This window comes from Verticillium alfalfae, genomic scaffold (genome assembly GCF_000150825.1).
Source record: "Verticillium alfalfae VaMs.102 supercont1.6 genomic scaffold, whole genome shotgun sequence".
Classification (NCBI taxonomy): Eukaryota; Fungi; Ascomycota; class Sordariomycetes; order Glomerellales; family Plectosphaerellaceae; genus Verticillium; species Verticillium alfalfae.
The window spans coordinates 1,026,288-1,043,897 of NW_003315033.1; the positions used below are offsets into that span (position 1 = coordinate 1,026,288).

A 17,610-nucleotide genomic window follows, 5' to 3' on the forward strand; every position below is an offset into this window, starting at 1 on the left:
CAGGGGTTTTCATTTCACTTCTCCTCTACTCCTTCCCATCACATCACTTACCATGACCTGGGGCTTCTTAAGAATAGAAATAACACCTTACCTCCCCTGCACCTTCCCCTTCCCCTTTCCCTGGCCATATTCTCCGCTGCAGCGCACCAGTCCCAGCGGCTGACAGTGTCTGCTACCGCTGTTGTCCCCTAGCTGCCACCCACTGGCACTGCTACCACTCACTGCCAGTCCCGTCGCTTTAGCGCCGGCTGGTGCTGCACTGCCAATTCCTGGACCCAGTGAAGGCAGACGCCAGACAGGCCCAGTCCACTCGGCTCCGTCTGGGCTTCTTTCTGCTGGCCTCCTCCCGTTCCCATCTTCAAATCTCCTCGTCCGGTCCCTCGAAAACCTGAACTCATCGCCCTGCTCGATTGCACGCCTCTAAAGCCGGCCAGCCCGCCGTCAAACCATTCGGACGCGTCTCTCATTGTCGAATCCATCCATTCCGCCGCGCATCGCGGTGCACGCCCCGTCATGATGAAGGAATACCTCGACTCCGATAGAGTGAACTACTTGGTCTGGAGGTAAGCCCGCGGCCACCACTCCTCTTCTCTGCCTCCGCCTCATCCAGTTTTGCGTCTCACCTCACCCACGCTCCATCAAACCGCGACGCCGCCGACTAGACTCGCCAGTCCCCTCGCGCAACACTGCGGAGAGGGAGAGACGGCTTGACTTTGTAGACCACGAATGCTGACCAGTGTGTGTTCTTTGCGCGCAACAGATACCTGCTCGAAGGCAGTACGTTGATGCCTCTCCCGCCTCCCGCTCATCGTGGACTGACGCTTGCCTCGCAGATTATCGAGAGACGGCAGCCAAGTTTCAGAAAGAGTGGCACGCTGAACCTCATCGTCACTTCGACTTTGCGCGCCACATCAAGAGCCATGCCCTTGTCTCCGTCGTCAACAAGGGCCTTTGCTACCACGCCCTCGAGCGTGAGCATGTTCGCAAATCGGTGAGTCCACCCCCCCCCCCCCAATCCAATCCACGCGCGCCCCACAATCACACATCACAACCGTGAATGAACCCTCATCCTCGGCACCACGCCGTCTTGCAACCACAGGCCTCGCTCACGGCGCTGACTCAATTCATTACTCACTATCACGGGGGGCCGACTAACCCTCGCCACAGACATCTCCCATCGCACCCGTCGCGCCGATCGACGCCCTGCAGATGGGCATTTTTGGCCCGCTCAATGTTCAGCCTCCACCGCCACAAAAGGTCGAGGACGACGAAGAGGATGCGGACGGCGATGCCGATGCTGACGCAGATGGCGATGCCGACGTGGATGCCGATGCAGATGCAGATGCCGATGCAGATGGCGACGCGGAGATGGAGGAGGTCGAGAACTCGCGAAAACGCCAACTCGATAATCGCACGCATCATCAGCATCAAATGAATGGTTCGCCGGCAAAGCGCCCGCGACTCGTCAGTAATGGGTACGAGAACGGAGTGGATGCAGCCACAGACCCCATGGAGCTAGACAACCACAACCATCAGCCAACCCCGGCCGACCACAACAACAACCACGCTTATCCCTCGCCCCTCGAAGGCGAACAGACACACTCACCAATCCCCCACACCGACGGTCCCGAACAGGGCACACAGGTCGACAAGGTCGAAGAACTCGCACCCGAGACGACCTTTTTGCGACTGATGCCAGACGACCTTCCCAATGGCACCAGCTCAGCGTCGCCCTCGTCGTCACCCATGCGGGCTCGCGCTGCAGCTGGAGAAAATGCACCCGTCCTGTTAAGCTGCGAGTGGAGCCCCAAAGACCCATCAGTCTTGGCGGCTGCTGGAACCGATGCGCTAGCCCGCGTTTGGACGGTTTCGCGTGCCGCCATATCTTCCGAATCTGACTTTGACGCCCACGACTCCCATCACGTGAACGGCGTCAACCGCCCCTTCCTCAGCCTTGTCGACAACGCAACGCCGCGCAGCGCAACAGTCAGCCAAATCGCCTGGAACTTCTGTCGGATCGGGCCATTGCTGTGGCGATTGATCATGAAGGCAAGACGTCGGTGCAGGTGCGGGGAACCGACGGCTCGCAGCTCGGCAAGTTTGATGTGACCGAATCACCTGTTATCAAGCTTCGATGGAATCCCTACCGACACGGCCCTACTGGGCATCGCACCTGAGAATGGCGGCGCGCTCATCTCCGTTTTTCAACCACTGACCTCGACTACCCTGACGTACTTTTTGCCCGACCATGACATTGACAACTGGCCGCTCGACGCTGCTTGGACCAGTGAGGCGACAATTCTGTTATGTGGAGGCCAAGTCTTGGTCTCGCTCCGCTGCACCGATTCGGCTATCGTCGTGGACAAGAAGATTGAGACGCAACCGGACGATAACTTTTCTCAAGTGCAATTTGACGCAAGGTCCAACCTCGCCGCTACGGCAAGCGCCAACGGCGTGCTCGATGTAAGTTTGCAGCCTCCCCCATGCACGTGTGACGTTCTTCCCGTCCTGACAGGCAGAAGCTTTGGAACGAGGCTGGCGAGCGGCATGCTATCTCTGCGCACTCGGGCGCCATCACGGCCTTGCAATGGCAGCCAGTGCCCAAGGACGCGCATGTACCCGATGATGAACGACTGATTGCTTCTGGCGGAGATGACTGCGCGATCCTCATTTGGAATGCAAGGAAACCAGATCAAAAGGCCAAGTGCTTCCTTACGATGGACTCGCCCATCGTCAGGTTAGCCTTCACGCCCGACGGCGCATTCATTGCGGGCGCCACCGCAGGCAGGATCCTGATCTGGAAGGTTGGCGACACGGCGATCCCTCGAGCCAGCTGGAGCCGGACACCTCATCTCGGCTGGCTCAGCCCGAAGACGACTTCAGAGTCGGAGGATGAGGACGAGCATTGCCTTGGCTGGGACTGCGATGGCCGACGTCTCGCATACGGAGCCAACAGTAGGGTGAGTGCAAAAAAGCTTGTCGTCTGTGGATTGAGAGCCAGATCACTAACACATTCGGACAGCTTGCCGTAATTAACTTTCGGAGGTAACATAGACGGCTACTGCGAGCCTACACAATCTCACATTCGCGAACGAGCTCGAGCCAGGCCTAGAGCCATCCATGCTCAGAACTACGTTGGCAGTACGATTTCCGAGCATCAGCATTGCTACAACGCCGCCGCCAGAGGAATCACTCAGGCAGCGATAACATTCACGACGACGAGGCGGCTTGGACGGCTCGAGCTGCTATTGTCCCTTCTATGGGGTGGATAGCACGATCTGGAAACTTTCAAAAGAAGTTCTGGAAAGAGATGAAAAGCGATGGTGCGGTATCCGCCGGCGCAGGACAAGAGTCTGGCGCACGATAAAGATGCTGCTGCATTTTGTTTTTGTTGTTCTCTTTTTTTCCTTTTGTAGCGAGGCATGCGCTGGATTCAAGTATACGGCGGGTGCATTCTTTAGGCGCTGAAGGGGCTCAGGGGACGGCAACGGAGGAACAGTTCGATGTTTTTTTGGCTCGTTTCGAGAGCAGGCGCTGTGTACAGTAGGGAAGGGGGATTGGGTGTTGGACGTGCCGTGTATACCATTGGGAGGATTGCTGATGCAACAATCACATTTGTATAAACATTTTTTGTTGATGTCATGTGACATGATGGTGTCAAATCTGCGCGAATGCTGTTGTTGGACTCCAGTCGTTTGCATCAGGGGTTCCGAAAAGTGACTATCAGGTCATGTCGGTGCCATGAGGCGGTTTGTGCACGAATTGACGTATCACAAAGCCGGTCTGTTACCCCGCAATCATCGTGCTCACTTGTCAATTGAGAGTGCCGCTGCACAACACCTTTGTCCTCGACGATTTGTCTACAAACTCATTGTCGAAATTGATTATCCAAAGTGAAGCAACCAAGTCGCCTTCGTAAGAAGAAAGGTCGTCCATTGACTTATCCAAAACATTTAGATCGTGTACATTTTCGCTGCAACATCGCCCTCCTGCTTGAGGCGGTCAACAGTCTACAGAAGCTGAGAGCTCCTGCATCCAAAAGCAAACTTCCGCAACGGTTGAAACAATCTCGTACGGCCCACGAGGTACGCTATACAACTTGACGACTGTTGCTGTCACCTCATTCCATCAGCTTCGTCACAGATCGCCGCCTCTCGGGGCGCATCGCCGTTCGATATCACTTCCCGGCTCTGGTCGCCCTCCTTCCCCGGAGGCATCCTACACACCGCCGCGCCTCCATCAGCCAACACCGTACCGTCACATCACGCACGCGCGCAGGGTACAGGTCAGAAACACCACCATAAACGCAAAGTCAGTCATCCTCCGGAGAAAGACAAAAGAATGTCGTCAACACCCTACGGCACCTCCACCCCCTCCACAACCCCCCGCCCACCTCCCTACTACGCGTCAACAGCCCACACATCATCCCCCCAGCCCCGTCACCGCCCCTCGCCGACGCCGTCCTTCACGCCCACGATGCGCGACCGTCAGGCCCGGGGCAAGGACCCCTTCGGCGCGTCCAGCAAAGACCCCTTTCCCAGCAGCGACTTTCAGCACCGCCAGGGCGGCGGCCGTGGCGGTTCGGGGGGTCGTCGACACTCTGACTCGGAAGGCGACGACGACGAGAACACGGGGTTCATCGGCGGTACTGGCTGCGGCGGCGGCGGCGGCGCAAGCGAGCGGCAGCGCGGGGAGACATTCGAGGCGTTCCGGAGGCGGGAATGGGCCAGGGACGTGCTGGAGAGTCCGGAGATGTTGATGTGGTATGCCTCAAGTCGGGAGGACGTACGTACCCTCTTTCTTCCTTTTTCTTCTTTCCCTTTCTCCCTTCTCTGCCCTGTGCTGGTCCCGTCTCGGCTCCTCGACTGTAGCGTTCCTTCCCCTCACAAGGGTTCTGTCTGAGACTGTCTGGGCCTGTACAACCAGCTCCCTCCTTCTCCACGCTATAGGGTATTTTTTTCGGTCATGTTTGGCTGAGCTTTCACTGCGTTGATCAGGTAGGTGGCTTTACTGACTTCATGGTACAGAGCATCCCGGGCACGCGCCTTTTCTTCACCCGCGTTCTGTGCGGCTTCGAAGAGGATCATGTTCCGCCGCAGGAGTCGACTCAGCGTAAGAGCTCCGGCTCTGGTCCCGGCAGGCCGCATGGCCACAAGCGACGCTGATGATTCGAGTCTTCGGGAGTGACTTGCGGTGAACAATAGGCCATCAAATATTTTTGTGGGGGCTCAAGTGTCAGAGACAGTCTCACTTAGCGAGGGTTGGGGAAGCGGCAGCGGGATCACAGCACCAGAAATGCAGAGGCACAAAATAAGATGCTCAGACGTCGTCACATTCATGCCGGTGTCCAGACGAGACCAGCCAGCTGACCCTAACCTATGTACCGCACTGCCTATCTCCAAAGGGCCCGTCTGCTCATCCACCGTATACTCTATCAACATCTTCTGAATATGTCCGCCCGCTGCCAAATGATGGATATCCGGTAGGGCATCTAGCTGATGCCTACTCCTGGTGGGCTCGCTCCCAGAACTGTTCCCGTGTATTTGTTGTGACCATTCGTCGTCTCTTTGACGATATCGAGAATAAGAGCAATAGAAAATAAACATAATGAAATGACGCCAGTCAACGCCGCCCGATGCAAATGCTAACATGTAGAGTAAAGACTCCTTTCTACGCATATCTCATGCTCATCGTCCGACTCCTCTGCGGATGCCACTGGCCGGGGTATGGCTGTTGGCCCGAGTACGAACTGTCAGCGTATCCTTGGCCTTGATGGCCGGTATGTACCTCACCCGGATAGGGGGGCATGTTGTTCGAGCTCTGGCTCGGCGGCGACTGCTGTTGCTGCCGCTGTGGTGGGGGCACTGGCGCGATGTTGGAGGCATTCCAGGCCCCGCCGTAGCTGTTCCATGTATTCATAGGAGGAGGCGTGGGAGGTAGTTTGGAGGCGTTCTTCTTGTGCCTCCGCTTCTTGCATGCTGACGATATACAGCACCACAGGATTGCTAGGACGAGAAGACCACCCACCGAAGCTCCTACGGGAATTAAAATATTCTTGTGTCTCTGGAACCAAGCCAAAACGTCGTTGGTAAAGGATGCATCCCGGCACACGCCATTGCGGCATGTTCCGCCACTCTCGCAAGGAGTACCGTCAAGATAATTTTGGTTCAAAAGTCGGCACTCCTGTGTCTGGAATACATTGGGTGAGCGACAAGAGAGCATGCAGCCGTTATCGCACGATGTCGTCTGATTGTTGGTGTCGCGGGAACCGACAGCAGCCTGACATTGCTGCTCTCGTGACGTGCACTGGCCCGAAGCACATTGCAGGTTGTCACCATCAGCGCCACACGAGTCACCGTCGCTCCTGTGGATGTCACTAGGACAGACCGAGGAATCACCGGGGCACGTTTCCTGCGGATCGCAAAGGCCCGTACTCTCACGACAGATGCTGCCTTGAGAGGCGAAACGACACTGATCTGTGCAACAGTCCTCGTTCGCCGGATCACACTGTGAGTTGGTCGTGAAGCGACAGGTCGCGGCGTCGCAACACGGGTTATTACCACAAGACTCAGCGCCGCCACAGTCGCACTCTTCCCCTGACTCAACAATGCCATTGCCACATTGGCTTCCAGTGATTGTCTCAACGTCTCGATTGTTGGCCAAGCATTCCGATCGAACGGCATTGCGATACAAGGCGGAGCAGACGTTGCCGATGGAGCAAGGGGAAAAGTTTTGGATCTGGTTTCCCGTGGATGGGTTCATGATGAAGCGGGCTGCCGCGTTGCATGTGTTCGCGCTCAAAGGACAGCATCTTTGCATCTGATTCTCACTGCTGGCGCAAAGTTGATCGTCGCAGTCGTGGACAGCACCAAAAGTGTGTCCGGCTTCGTGGGCGAATACTTGCCACTCGCTATCTGTTCGGACAACAACATTGGCAGCAGCAACAGTCTCGTTGGAACCGTCACTACCAGCTGTTGTCTGCGAACCTGGGACACACACCTGACCGAGCCAGGCCAGGCCGACAGCTGAGTTGGTGTTGCAGGTGCTTAGCAGAGTCCAAAAGGCATTGGCATCATTAGACCGCCCACGCCACTCCGAGAAGAGGTTGAGACGATCGCTAATGCGTAGATTGCTATTGCATCCAACGTTCCAAGGAGCGAGATCGCTGGCAGTACCGGGGCAGTCGCGGTCGCTAATCGTAAGATTTTGAATACCGAGTGAAATGTTGAAGCTGCTCTCATAGACTTCAGAAGCCGAGTTGACAAGGTCGATAATATTCTGGCGAACAGCCTGTGTGTCGTTGAAATCTGCGGTATACGTGCAATCCGTGGCGATGCCAACCAAGGCAATCTTGCGGACGGTCGGACAGCCTTGAGTCGAGCCGATGGTGGCAACAAGATTCTGGCCCGCGCCGTTATTGCCCGTCTGACCGGAATCAATCTGTCGCCCAAATAGTGAAGCAGGGGAAACGGCCCGCAGGCGAACGTCCTCAAACGCGTTGGGGTCGTATTTGGCATTGAACGTGAGTGATTGAGATTCACAACTCGAACGGCCCGCCGTGTCCCGCTTCAGGTCCTGAGGATCAAAGTAGTAGCTCATGACGTCTGAGTCTCTCCATACCACCATGTATTCATCTGGGTCTGCGTCGGTGTCGGGTAGCGGATCTTCGGGGTGCTTCAGGCGTCGATAGTTTTTGCCAGTCATAATGTGATGGTGGTCACCTCGATCCGAAGCGCTGAAAGACAAGATCCTGCGTCACGATGCATCGTTATCGCGCCATCACCTTGGTCCATTCAGATTGGCCATCGCGGCGAATGAAAGAGCGCCGCGGAAGACCTTGTGATCATGGCGTTGATGCGCTGTGACTTCGTAGCGAGCATCCGGACCGAGGTAGTTGACGTGCATGTCATCGTGGAGGATGTCGTGGTTTGGCTCGAGGGCGAGGCGTATTTGCTGTTGGGTATTTTCGAGACCAAATGTCAGGTCGAATGAGGAGTGGTACTGGCATCGTTTTGTCGGCGTATTCAAGGAGGGGGCGTCGATGAGATGGATAGCCGTCAGAGGATTCCGCTGTGCAGAGTGTGCTATTCAAAGAACAGTAGTGTTAGTAGTCTGATGTGCCTCGAGTGCCCACAAGCGACAGAGACTACGAACCAACGGCATCTTGGATTAATGAGGCGACACTGAGTGTACTGGCGAGGAGGGCCCGTATGCTAACCATGTTGGTGGTAGCCGGCGGCAGAGAGGGGGGGAGAGGGAGGGGGAGAGAGGCGAAGAGTTCCCTGACGCGGGACGGGGTTCTTGTAAAGGTTATTGCATCAGTTGTAGTGTGTAGTAAGGATCTTCCAGAGCTGGGTTGTTTGGATTTGCTTGTTCAAAGTCGAAGGTGAAGAGAAGCGAGTGGTGACGTCTAGTAGTCCCGGGCGGTTCGGAGACCAAGGTTGTTGCGACAGACTTTCCAAGGGGTCTGAGTGGGCGAATGTAGGGATGGATGTTGGGTCTGGATCTATGGGATATATGTCCAAAGGGTCGCAACTGGGCAACTGAATTTGGCAATCGGTAGTAGCGTGGGGAAAGATGGGTTAAGGTTGGAAGAGAGTTGGGAAGTTTGTCGTTGACTGACTGACGACGACGACGCTTGCTGGGTGCACGGAAGCCACAGACGAATGGTGGCAATGAGATGGGGATGGCAGATGGGAAAGAGACACCCAGAAGCAGTAGTAGACGTGGAGATGGAGGCGAAGCAGGCCAGGGGGGGCAACGTGAGGTACTGGGTCTACGAGTACGCAAGCACCCAAGACTTAGGTACCGCGCTAGCGCTCCTTGTGCTTGCCTCCCCTGTCGCCCCGAGGCCCCTCCCCATGCCTGTCGCCCACACCCCCCTGCACGACACTGGCTGTGGGAAGGCCCCTCCAAGGCCCCTCCAAGGCCCCTGCCAACCAGTTGGGGATCAGTTTCACCTTAGCTCCGAACAGCCAAGATGGCTTGCTCTCGTTGACTCGTCAGCACCACTGCACTTTGCTGTCTTGCTCCTTGGCTTGCCTGGCGTGTAGCCGTGGTGCAGCTTATTCACGCTGTCGTCGTCAGCGTCTACCAGCACTAACCAGCCGGCATTGTTCAATTGCGGAGTCTTGGGCAAGTCCGAGCCGACGTCTCCTCACCCTGGCCGTCTCGTCTCGTTATCCCCATCGGCCAGCCGCGGACCCTCAGAGTGACGGGTGTACTGATCAGAAGAAACCATGGCAACGATGATCCCGACAGATTGAGAATTCTCAAGAGCGCGAATTGTTCATCCATTGTGCGGCATCTGGTCGACCCTGACTATCAATCAGGAGCCCATACGTCCGGCACGCGGCAGTCATGGCGACCCCAGGCTTCCAATAATCCTGGACGTGGAACCGCCCACTGAAAGGCTGGGCGTCCACTGGACCAGCGTCTCCTTGCCAAGCGGCTCTAACATCCGAGACGGGGCTGAAGCAGAGAAGACTGTCGACGCCGACGCTCCCGAAATATCATTCGGCTGGGCCACTCTCCTCACAGACCACTTACCGTCTGTCAGCCAGATGCATACTTAGCGGCGAGCCATCAACGTGATGGATGCCGTGCTACCCTGCCCGAAGTCTGGTGACGAGCGTCCAATTCACAGCAGAGCCCTCACTGTGTCCCCACCGCAGCAGGTCGGTACCAACTTGCAGACTCGATCAGCTCAGCCAGCTACACCTGTGCTTGTGGCCATGAACCCCCTTCGTTGAGCGTTTCAGACCCAACAGATCGTCAACCACAGACGATCCTCTTTGAATGTTACCATGTGCAACAACCGTGTTCACCAAAAGACAGCTTCCACATTGTTGTGCATTTTTCAAGGGGCGAAAATTGAGTTGACCCCGACCGGCCTTGCCAATATTCGATACGAGCCAACATGATAACCGTAGGAGGGATGGATGTATCCCGAGGTTCCCACTTTGGCAGATGGGATCTCGGCGTGCGCGCCCACTCTGATTTCAGCAAACGAGACGATCTCGTTGGTAGACGCGATGTCTGAGTCTCCAAAGCGACCACAAGCAGGCAAGCGCAGGCTCAGTCACGAATCTGCACGACTCGCTCCTGCGGACCACTCCACTGCGTTCCATCAGATGGGCACCCAATACAGCAAACAATCCTTCTGGCCTCGTGGCACACACTGGCACCAATTGCAGATCGTCCCTTCTGATCAGTGCTGCTCCTCGTCTATCCTAAGTCCGGAGACGACCGAACTAATGACTATAGCTGGTCTCTGGATCATGATCTGCAGCAACCCAAACAAATCGCTAGTTGATCTCACGCCCATCTGATCGATGCAAAGCATACAGCGTCTCGAAGGCTCACACAGCCTTGTACTACGCTCAGCCATCGTCTTGGCGTCCGTCAGCAAGACCCTTAAAGAATATGGTGATGATGCGCTGATATGAGATTGACCACGATTCAGGCAAATATCTCTGACGTTAACATTCCGATTACGGCTTGCATCCACGTGGTGTTCTCAGGGTCAGCGGCGAAGCCCCAACACCAGGCGGCCACGAATGCTGCTGGTGGGCAGAGGATGACGACGACTCTCAGCCATCGCACTGCTTCTCCACACACCCTCCCGGACTTAGCGAACACCACTTGCACATTCCACTTTGCAACCTTTCCCTTTCGAAGCCTGCACGTTCTAGCGGTGGCACGGCGCCTGAAAACTAAGCTTCCGAGCGTTCCAGTTACAGCCAGACTCGCGCTGACACATCAACGACGACCATCAGGACCGCAGTTGTCAGTTGCTGTCTCTGGCCGCGCTCAGCCGTCAAGTTTATCGACATAGGTTGTTCCCGGGGAAAGCCCAGGGCAACTCGAGTGTCTTGAATCTAATGGATCAGACAGGCACACATTCTGGTGTCGATTTTTTTTGATTTTTTTTTTTTTTGGAGAAGTTGGCCAAGAATCGGTGTGAGATTGCATGAGCCAAGTCGGGTATCCGAACCACGCGCCGCCTCACAAGTTCAGCACAAAACGGAGTCCTTAACTCTTCGTCCTTACTCTGCTCTATCCCTCAAACGTGCATGCACTGTAATGAGACTGCGCAAGGAATGCCTCAGTACACTGACCAGATTGCTGCTTATCGGTATGATACCCTGAGGAACGAGATCCCACCGCTGACCAATAGCCTGGATACTGGGGATGTCCACGGTGTTCAACCGGTAATCCAGTGATCTTCGCAACTTAAAAAATCAGATGCCAAGTCTTCAGAAGAAGGCTATTCGAGACGCAGCGGCCGCCTGGGTTTCCCCTTGTTTCGGCCCCCTCTCTTAGTCCACCGATTCTGCTCGAAAGTAGTTGTAGTCGGGCTTGTGGTCAACTCCGACAAGAAACTCCGTCGGTGTGCTGGCGACATGCAGTGAACATGGGCATGCCGCGCGGCGTGGCTGTGTTGAGATGTTGTCTTTCAGCATGCAGAAGAAAGACCGATCTTTCCTGGGTTGTCCGCCACGAGTGCCAACTTGAACTCTTGAATCTGGCAATGTATGACTCGAGCTGCTCCTCCTGGAAACGGTATGATTGATAAAGTGATTACAACTCTTGAACGGCCTTCTGGAGGCCTCTTGATCGGTCCACGTCATGTTCGTGTTGGAAGAGGGTCCCGGTTGGCGACAACACCTGGACGAGGACTCACCGTGACAGCGTCGGCCGTGCGATTTGACTCTCGAGAGGTACAGGGTTGATGTGCCTCGAGCATGGATGGCACGATGTTACCGAGAGTCGGCGATTGCTGAGGCCGGCAGTCTTTACGCTTTGCCAGCTGGACTACTCCTTTTTCCTTGTGATGACCGCGATAGTTCAAGTTTGATTTGTCTCCTACTACATTGCCAATGTCGTTTGCCGCGTTCTCGAACTCTATTTCCACCTCCTTTCCCAAGAGACTCTCGGTTTGCTCCGGGAAAAAAAGTCGTTTCGACGTGTTCCCGCATGCATTCTTTTCTCCTTCAGTGCATACCCAGGAGTACCCGGCAACAACGGCAGAACGAGCGAAAAATGCATGATTAACTGTTTCAATTTCAAACACTCAACTCCAAGTGCGACCATTTCCGTCATAGCCCTATCACGTTCGAACTGTCCTGGCATCATGGTATCAAGTACGTCCACGGAACATTGTGCCCGTGTCCTCCTTTCCTTCCTTCCCAAAGCCTACAAACGCTTCAAATTCATTTCTTTCCCTTGGCCTCGTGCACAAGGTTGATAATCTTTTCCACGATGGAGGGGTCCGACAACTACAAGGAAAAACAAATCAGTCACAGGCGTTCTCGACACAGACGTGACAGAGCGGGAACGAAAACATACCGTTGTGATATCGCCGAGCTGGTCCTCCTCGCCGGCGAGAATCTTCCTCAGAATGCGGCGCATGATCTTGCCGGAGCGCGTCTTGGGCAGGTCGGGGACGATGAAGACGGCCTTGGGGGCGGCAAAGGGGCCGATGCTCTTGCGGACCTGCATGATGAACTCCTTGCGCAGGGCATCGCCGGCGCCGGTGGCGTCCTTGAGGGCGACAAAGGCGTTGACGGCCTGGCCGGTGAGCTCGTCGGCGACGCCGACGACGGCGGCCTCGGCGATGGAGTGGTGCTCGAGCAGGGCGGCCTCGATCTCGGCCGTAGAGAGGCGATGGCCCGAGACGTTGACGACGTCGTCAACGCGGCCGCGGATCCAGTAGAAGCCCTCGTGGTCGCGGCCGGCGCCGTCGCCGGTGAAGTAGTAGCCCTTGTAGACGTTGAGGTACGTGTCCATGTAGCGCTTGTGGGCGCCGTAGACGGTGCGGGCCATGCTGGGCCAGGGCTGCTTGAAGGCGAGGACGCCCTCGACGTCGTTGCCGTGGATCTCGTCGCCGGACACGGGGTCGATAATGGCGGGCTCGATGCCGAAAAAGGGCAGCGAGGCGCTGCCGGGCTTGGTCGGCGTGACGCCCGCCAGCGGCGTGATGACGTTGGAGCCCGTCTCGGTCTGCCAGTACGTGTCGACGACGTGCGCCTCCTCCTTGCCGACGGTCTCAAAGTACCACTTCCAGATCTCGGCGGCGATGGGCTCGCCGACGGAGCCGAGCACGCGCAGGTGCTTCATGTCGGCCTTGACGTGCTCGTCGCCGGCGCGCTTGAGCAGGCGCAGCGCCGTCGGCGCGACGTAGAACTGCGTCACCTCGTGCTTGGCGATGATGTCCCAGTAGCGCGAAAAGTTGGGGTAGGCGGGTGTGCCCTCGAAGACGACCGTCGTCACGCCGAGCAGCAGCGGCGCGTAGACGACGTAGGTGTGGCCCGTGATCCAGCCGACGTCGCCGCCGCAGAAGTAGCGGTCGCCGTCGTGAATGTCAAAGACGTATTTGCCCGTGCAAGGCGGCGCCGAGGAGATAGCCGGCCGTCGTGTGCATGACGCCCTTGGGCTTGCCGGTGAAACCGGAGGTGTAGAGGAGGAACAGGGGGTCCTCGGCGTTCACGTGAACGGGGGGGAAGTAGGTAGGCCACTTCTCGACCTCGTCGTGCCACCACCAGTCGCGGCCCTCGGTGAAGGGCACGTCGGCGCCGGTGCGCTTGTAGACGAGGACGTGGGAGACGTCGGGGCACTGCTTCAGGGCGTCGTCGACAATCTTCTTGGTGCCGATGAGCTTGCCGCCACGCTTGCCCCTCGTCCGAGGTGATGACGACGCGCGACTTTGCCGTCAATGACACGGTCGCGCAGCGAGTCGGCGGAGAAGCCGGCAAAGACGACCGAGTGGACGGCACCGAGACGGATGCAGGCGAGAATGGCGACGAGGGCCTCGGGAATCATGGGCAGGTAGATGGCGACGGTATCGCCCTTGCGGACGCCCATCTCGCGCAGGACCCAGGCGACCTGCGAGACGTCACGCAGAAGCTGCTGGTAGGTGACCTTGCGGCCGCCATCGGGCTCGTCGGCCTCGTAGATGATGGCAACGCGGTTGGGATCCTTGTAGGCATGACGGTCGACGAGGTTGTAGCAGGCGTTGAGGGTGCCCTCGACGAACCAGGCTGTGTCGCCGCCCTCGAAGGAGCCGCTGCGAACGGTTTGGAAGTCGGTGTACCAGGACAGGAGCTCGCGCGCCTTTTCGCCCCAGAACTTTGTGGGATCCGTGATGGACTCCTTGTACAGCTTCTGGTACTCCTCGAGATCTGGGCATCGTTAGTGACGGCTGTTTCGCGCGAGGGGATTCAAATGGGTAAGGGGTGCATCGGATGGGGAGGGGTTCAACCGCGGGGTCGAAAGGGGTTCACTCACTGGCAATGTGGGGTTTGCTGGGGTGCTCTGCGAAGAGGGGCAAAATCGTCAGCGAAGATGCTCCGACACGTTAAACAGAAGCAGCGCGCGCTATGACAGCATCGACCATCGCACCCCAGCCTTGCCCTTGTGGACCACATTGCGGTCGCAGCAGGACAGAGCTGGACGATGGACGATAGCGGTATCGGCGCACGCGACTTCGGGGAGGCATGAGGTCTCCATCTCAGCACCTCACACACAAAGAAAATGAAAAAAAAGGAGAAGGAGTGGGACGTACTGTCAAGCATCTTCTGAGGAGGGTCTATTGCGCACATTTACCGCCGCTGGTCAGCATGGCATCCTCCAATTTCACGGCTAATTCAGGAGGGGCACGTCACGGTAGCCTGCCCTGTCGCGCGCCGCCTCCAGAAGCGGGACAGCTCGAGAGGGGCAAGTCACCACGAGACAAGGGGGGGTGGCATTTTCGGGCTTACGGAAGGTGTCGACATTGTGGGCCTCGGCCACCACTGGTGTCTTTTGTTGCTCGCCTTCGGCCATGCTGGGCGACGGTTTGGCTTGTTGTTGCGATGGAGAGTGGTGTTGTAGGTCTGCAGGTTTGCGGCGTGCGGAAACAGGTAGGATGATGGTATCCGAACGTGTCGACGAGGGGTGTCTTGTCCCGTCTGTCGCTGTTCCCAGCACGCAGGGACCAGCGCGCTCGAGCGAACCTGGGCGTCAGGGTCGTCGTGAGTAGGCAGATGTGACGTTCCGGTCAAGGGTTCGGCAGGGGTCAATGGGGGGGTGACGCGGTAGATTGGTATGGCGCAACGAAACAGGAGACTGAAGCGGAGCGCTTGGAAGAGAGGGACAATGTCGAGGTGAGAGGAGGAAGAAGAGAGTGCAAAAAAAAAGGTAACCGTCGCGCCGTGAACGACTTTTGCGGGGAAGGGCCCTTTATGGGTCAGGTTCTTCCCCCCCCCCCCCCCCCTCCTTGAAAGGGTTCCAATGGCTGGCGGGACATTGCGTAGGAGGCGACGATGGAGTAAGGGACGGGCGGGCCACGGATCGGGAGTGTGTTGGGACGGGACGGGGGAGGGAGGGGCTCCTCTGCTTTGCTGTGTGCCACGAAGCGGAGAGGGTAGTAGGTGATCACTGGGGGTCCTGCGTTAAGCTGTCTTGGTGTTTTACCGTTAGGCCGGGGTCGGGGTCGTGGCCGTGGGGAGCCTTTTCCCTTCCCCCGGACGACCGGGCCATTTGGCGCCAAAAAAGAGGAGCTCGAAGAAAGAGCTCACTGCTTCGCCTCCTCGTTTTGCATTTTCCCGTCTCCAGAGTCCGCTGTCCACTTGCCGATTTTGCCGTTCTTCTGCATCATGTTATTGCCGCCGGGCGGCGGCCTGATGCTGACACGAAGAGAGAAGGGCACCTGTCTGGACAACAGGCACCTGTCTGGACAACACACGGATGCGACGGGTTGCCTTTGCGTCTTCGGATGCAGTCCGCGCGCGACGAAGTACTACGGCACATGCTCACCAGCAGTTGCATCCCTGGAGCGCACCTCACTCGTCTCACCCTCTGACTTTCCGCCCATCTTAGCCCTTCCCGGCCGGCCGGTGACGAAGGTCAAGACCTTTGGCTTTTGGCTTTTTTGGGGGGGGGGGGATGTGGAGGAGGGTCTTCTGATTAGGCTTGGCCTTAGTGTCTCCCCACGCCTCTGATCGGCGCAAACCTCTTTCGTAACGTGCATGGTCGTGCTGCCCGGATCGTCCCTTCGCCCTTCCTCTGCACTCAAGAGAGAAGAGGGCATGCTTGCTTGGCCTGTCTGCCGCATTTTTTCTTTTATCAAATACCGACATCTTGGCTCCTGTGTCACACCTGGGCTTCCAGGGCTCCGTGGGTTTGGGTTGTAGAGAGAGGCCCCTTGAAAGGAAAAGAGGCTCAAGGGTCGCCAAGTACCGACCGCTATCATGGCTCTTGAGCGCCTCAGGTACGGTGCCCCCCTCCAATGCCAATGGCGGGGTACTTGAACCCCTCCTGGCTGACCTCATCACATACGTCAGACACCAAAAGTCCACCATTCTCATTGCCTGGACAAGCTGAAGAGGTCCAGATTATCGACCTCATCCAGCAGCTCACAAGTGAAGGCGGCTGTTATGGGAACCTCACGCCCAGTCTTGTCAGCATGCCATGAGGTCAGAACTGCAACATGGCACAACTCGCCGCCGTGTGCATCTGGATGGCCAAGACAGAATGCCCCTCCGTTCCACTGGCTCTACGTGTTGCCGTGGTGGGGGGTTGATGGAGGTGCAAGTGCGGGTGTCCATATGGACGCACTGGCGCGAACACCCCCTTCCCCGCATCCACATGGGCCTCTATCATCAGTTGTCCCTCACTGTTTTGCCATGTACAATTCCTAGGCATGGACAATATGTGACCCTCCCCTCCGAGGCGTAGGGGGCCTCTCAGCGAACCAGACGGCTCGCATTGTGTTCACAATTTCATCTACTGCACCCTAAATCCCTTAGCTACTACGCCATCAGTCCCGAATCGAGATGGCTTATCCATGCTCACTGTCCTCTTACCTCGGGCCTCGACCGCGCATCATGACATCGCCATGACCTAACTTCCTCGGCCTTCCGTGGGTTCGCTTCCGTGGTCGACGCCGGGCATCAGCCGCGCGCCATTGTTCCCGACCCGCACCCATCCTTCGTTTATTTCCGTGCCAGCAATACATAGCGCCCGACAGCTCATGCAGCCAAGCAGATAACCCATTTGCTGCACCTTGCGAAAGGGAAAAGATGAGGCTGTTCGGACCTCTGGCCGTAGGATGACCGGCCGGAATGAGTCTCACCTAAAGTGGCATCTCTTGAGTCTGACACCTCGGGTACAATGCGCCATCCTCTAACCGCCAATACTGACCAGAGTCTGAGTTACCACATCGCCGCCGGCGAACTTTTTCAGCGTCCCACAATGCCTGGGAGCAGTTGTCCTCATAACTTGACCGTGTGAGTTTAATCAAGAGGTGCGAGCTCCAAGTTGGACCTCCATTTGACACCTCAAAAAGTATGACTTTGCACCCCCCCTTTGGAATCAATGTACAACTCACCCCGTGTCTACCCGGCCGAGTCTGCCACTTTTCGAGGTCCCTCCATCCGCAGAGATGTCTGTCGGCATCGGTCTGCCTGGACGAATGGAACTACAAGTTGCGTGCTTGTCGGTTATGCTCATCCCAATCGCCTGTCTAGCCTCCTGACTTCTGTATCACGGGGTTCAACTTTTGGGTTCCGACGGCTCCGAACAACAGGGGTTCGCCATGCACCAAGTTCAGATTATCCAATGCTGGCT

The 17,610-nt window shown here is 57.0% G+C and overlaps 5 protein-coding genes across 5 annotated transcripts in view; 2 read left to right on the forward strand and 3 right to left on the reverse strand.

Moving 5' to 3' along the window:
- Positions 1-516: 516 nt before the first annotated feature.
- On the forward strand, positions 517-3,049 carry VDBG_05403 (conserved hypothetical protein; the record flags this gene model as incomplete). The annotated part of the gene is made up of 7 exons (XM_003004244.1): positions 517-563; positions 761-777; positions 834-991; positions 1,168-2,066; positions 2,130-2,463; positions 2,520-2,960; positions 3,023-3,049. The coding sequence occupies 7 exons, from the start codon at positions 517-519 to the stop codon at positions 3,047-3,049; spliced, it is 1,923 nt and encodes a 640-aa protein (XP_003004290.1).
- Positions 3,050-4,341: 1,292 nt separating this feature from the next.
- VDBG_05404 (predicted protein) lies at positions 4,342-5,165 on the forward strand (the record flags this gene model as incomplete). The annotated part of the gene is made up of 2 exons (XM_003004245.1): positions 4,342-4,785; positions 5,028-5,165. The coding sequence occupies 2 exons, from the start codon at positions 4,342-4,344 to the stop codon at positions 5,163-5,165; spliced, it is 582 nt and encodes a 193-aa protein (XP_003004291.1).
- A 505-nt stretch (positions 5,166-5,670) lies between these two features.
- On the reverse strand, positions 5,671-8,221 carry VDBG_05405 (zinc metalloprotease mde10; the record flags this gene model as incomplete). The annotated part of the gene is made up of 3 exons (XM_003004246.1): positions 5,671-7,575; positions 7,837-8,084; positions 8,155-8,221. The coding sequence occupies 3 exons, from the start codon at positions 8,219-8,221 to the stop codon at positions 5,671-5,673; spliced, it is 2,220 nt and encodes a 739-aa protein (XP_003004292.1).
- Positions 8,222-12,215: 3,994 nt separating this feature from the next.
- VDBG_05406 (acetate--CoA ligase) lies at positions 12,216-14,511 on the reverse strand (the record flags this gene model as incomplete). The annotated part of the gene is made up of 6 exons (XM_003004247.1): positions 12,216-12,281; positions 12,352-13,480; positions 13,545-13,672; positions 13,723-14,175; positions 14,290-14,316; positions 14,404-14,511. The coding sequence occupies 6 exons, from the start codon at positions 14,509-14,511 to the stop codon at positions 12,216-12,218; spliced, it is 1,911 nt and encodes a 636-aa protein (XP_003004293.1).
- A 1,947-nt stretch (positions 14,512-16,458) lies between these two features.
- Positions 16,459-17,610, reverse strand: part of VDBG_05407 (predicted protein) — a gene marked incomplete at both ends in the record, with an annotated part of 1,716 nt that continues 564 nt past the window's right edge. The window contains 4 exons of the mRNA XM_003004248.1: positions 16,459-16,657; positions 16,848-17,011; positions 17,185-17,239; positions 17,372-17,461. Of these exons, the coding sequence (XP_003004294.1) occupies positions 16,459-16,657; positions 16,848-17,011; positions 17,185-17,239; positions 17,372-17,461 (508 nt within the window). The remainder of the gene's footprint in view (positions 16,658-16,847; positions 17,012-17,184; positions 17,240-17,371; positions 17,462-17,610) is intronic.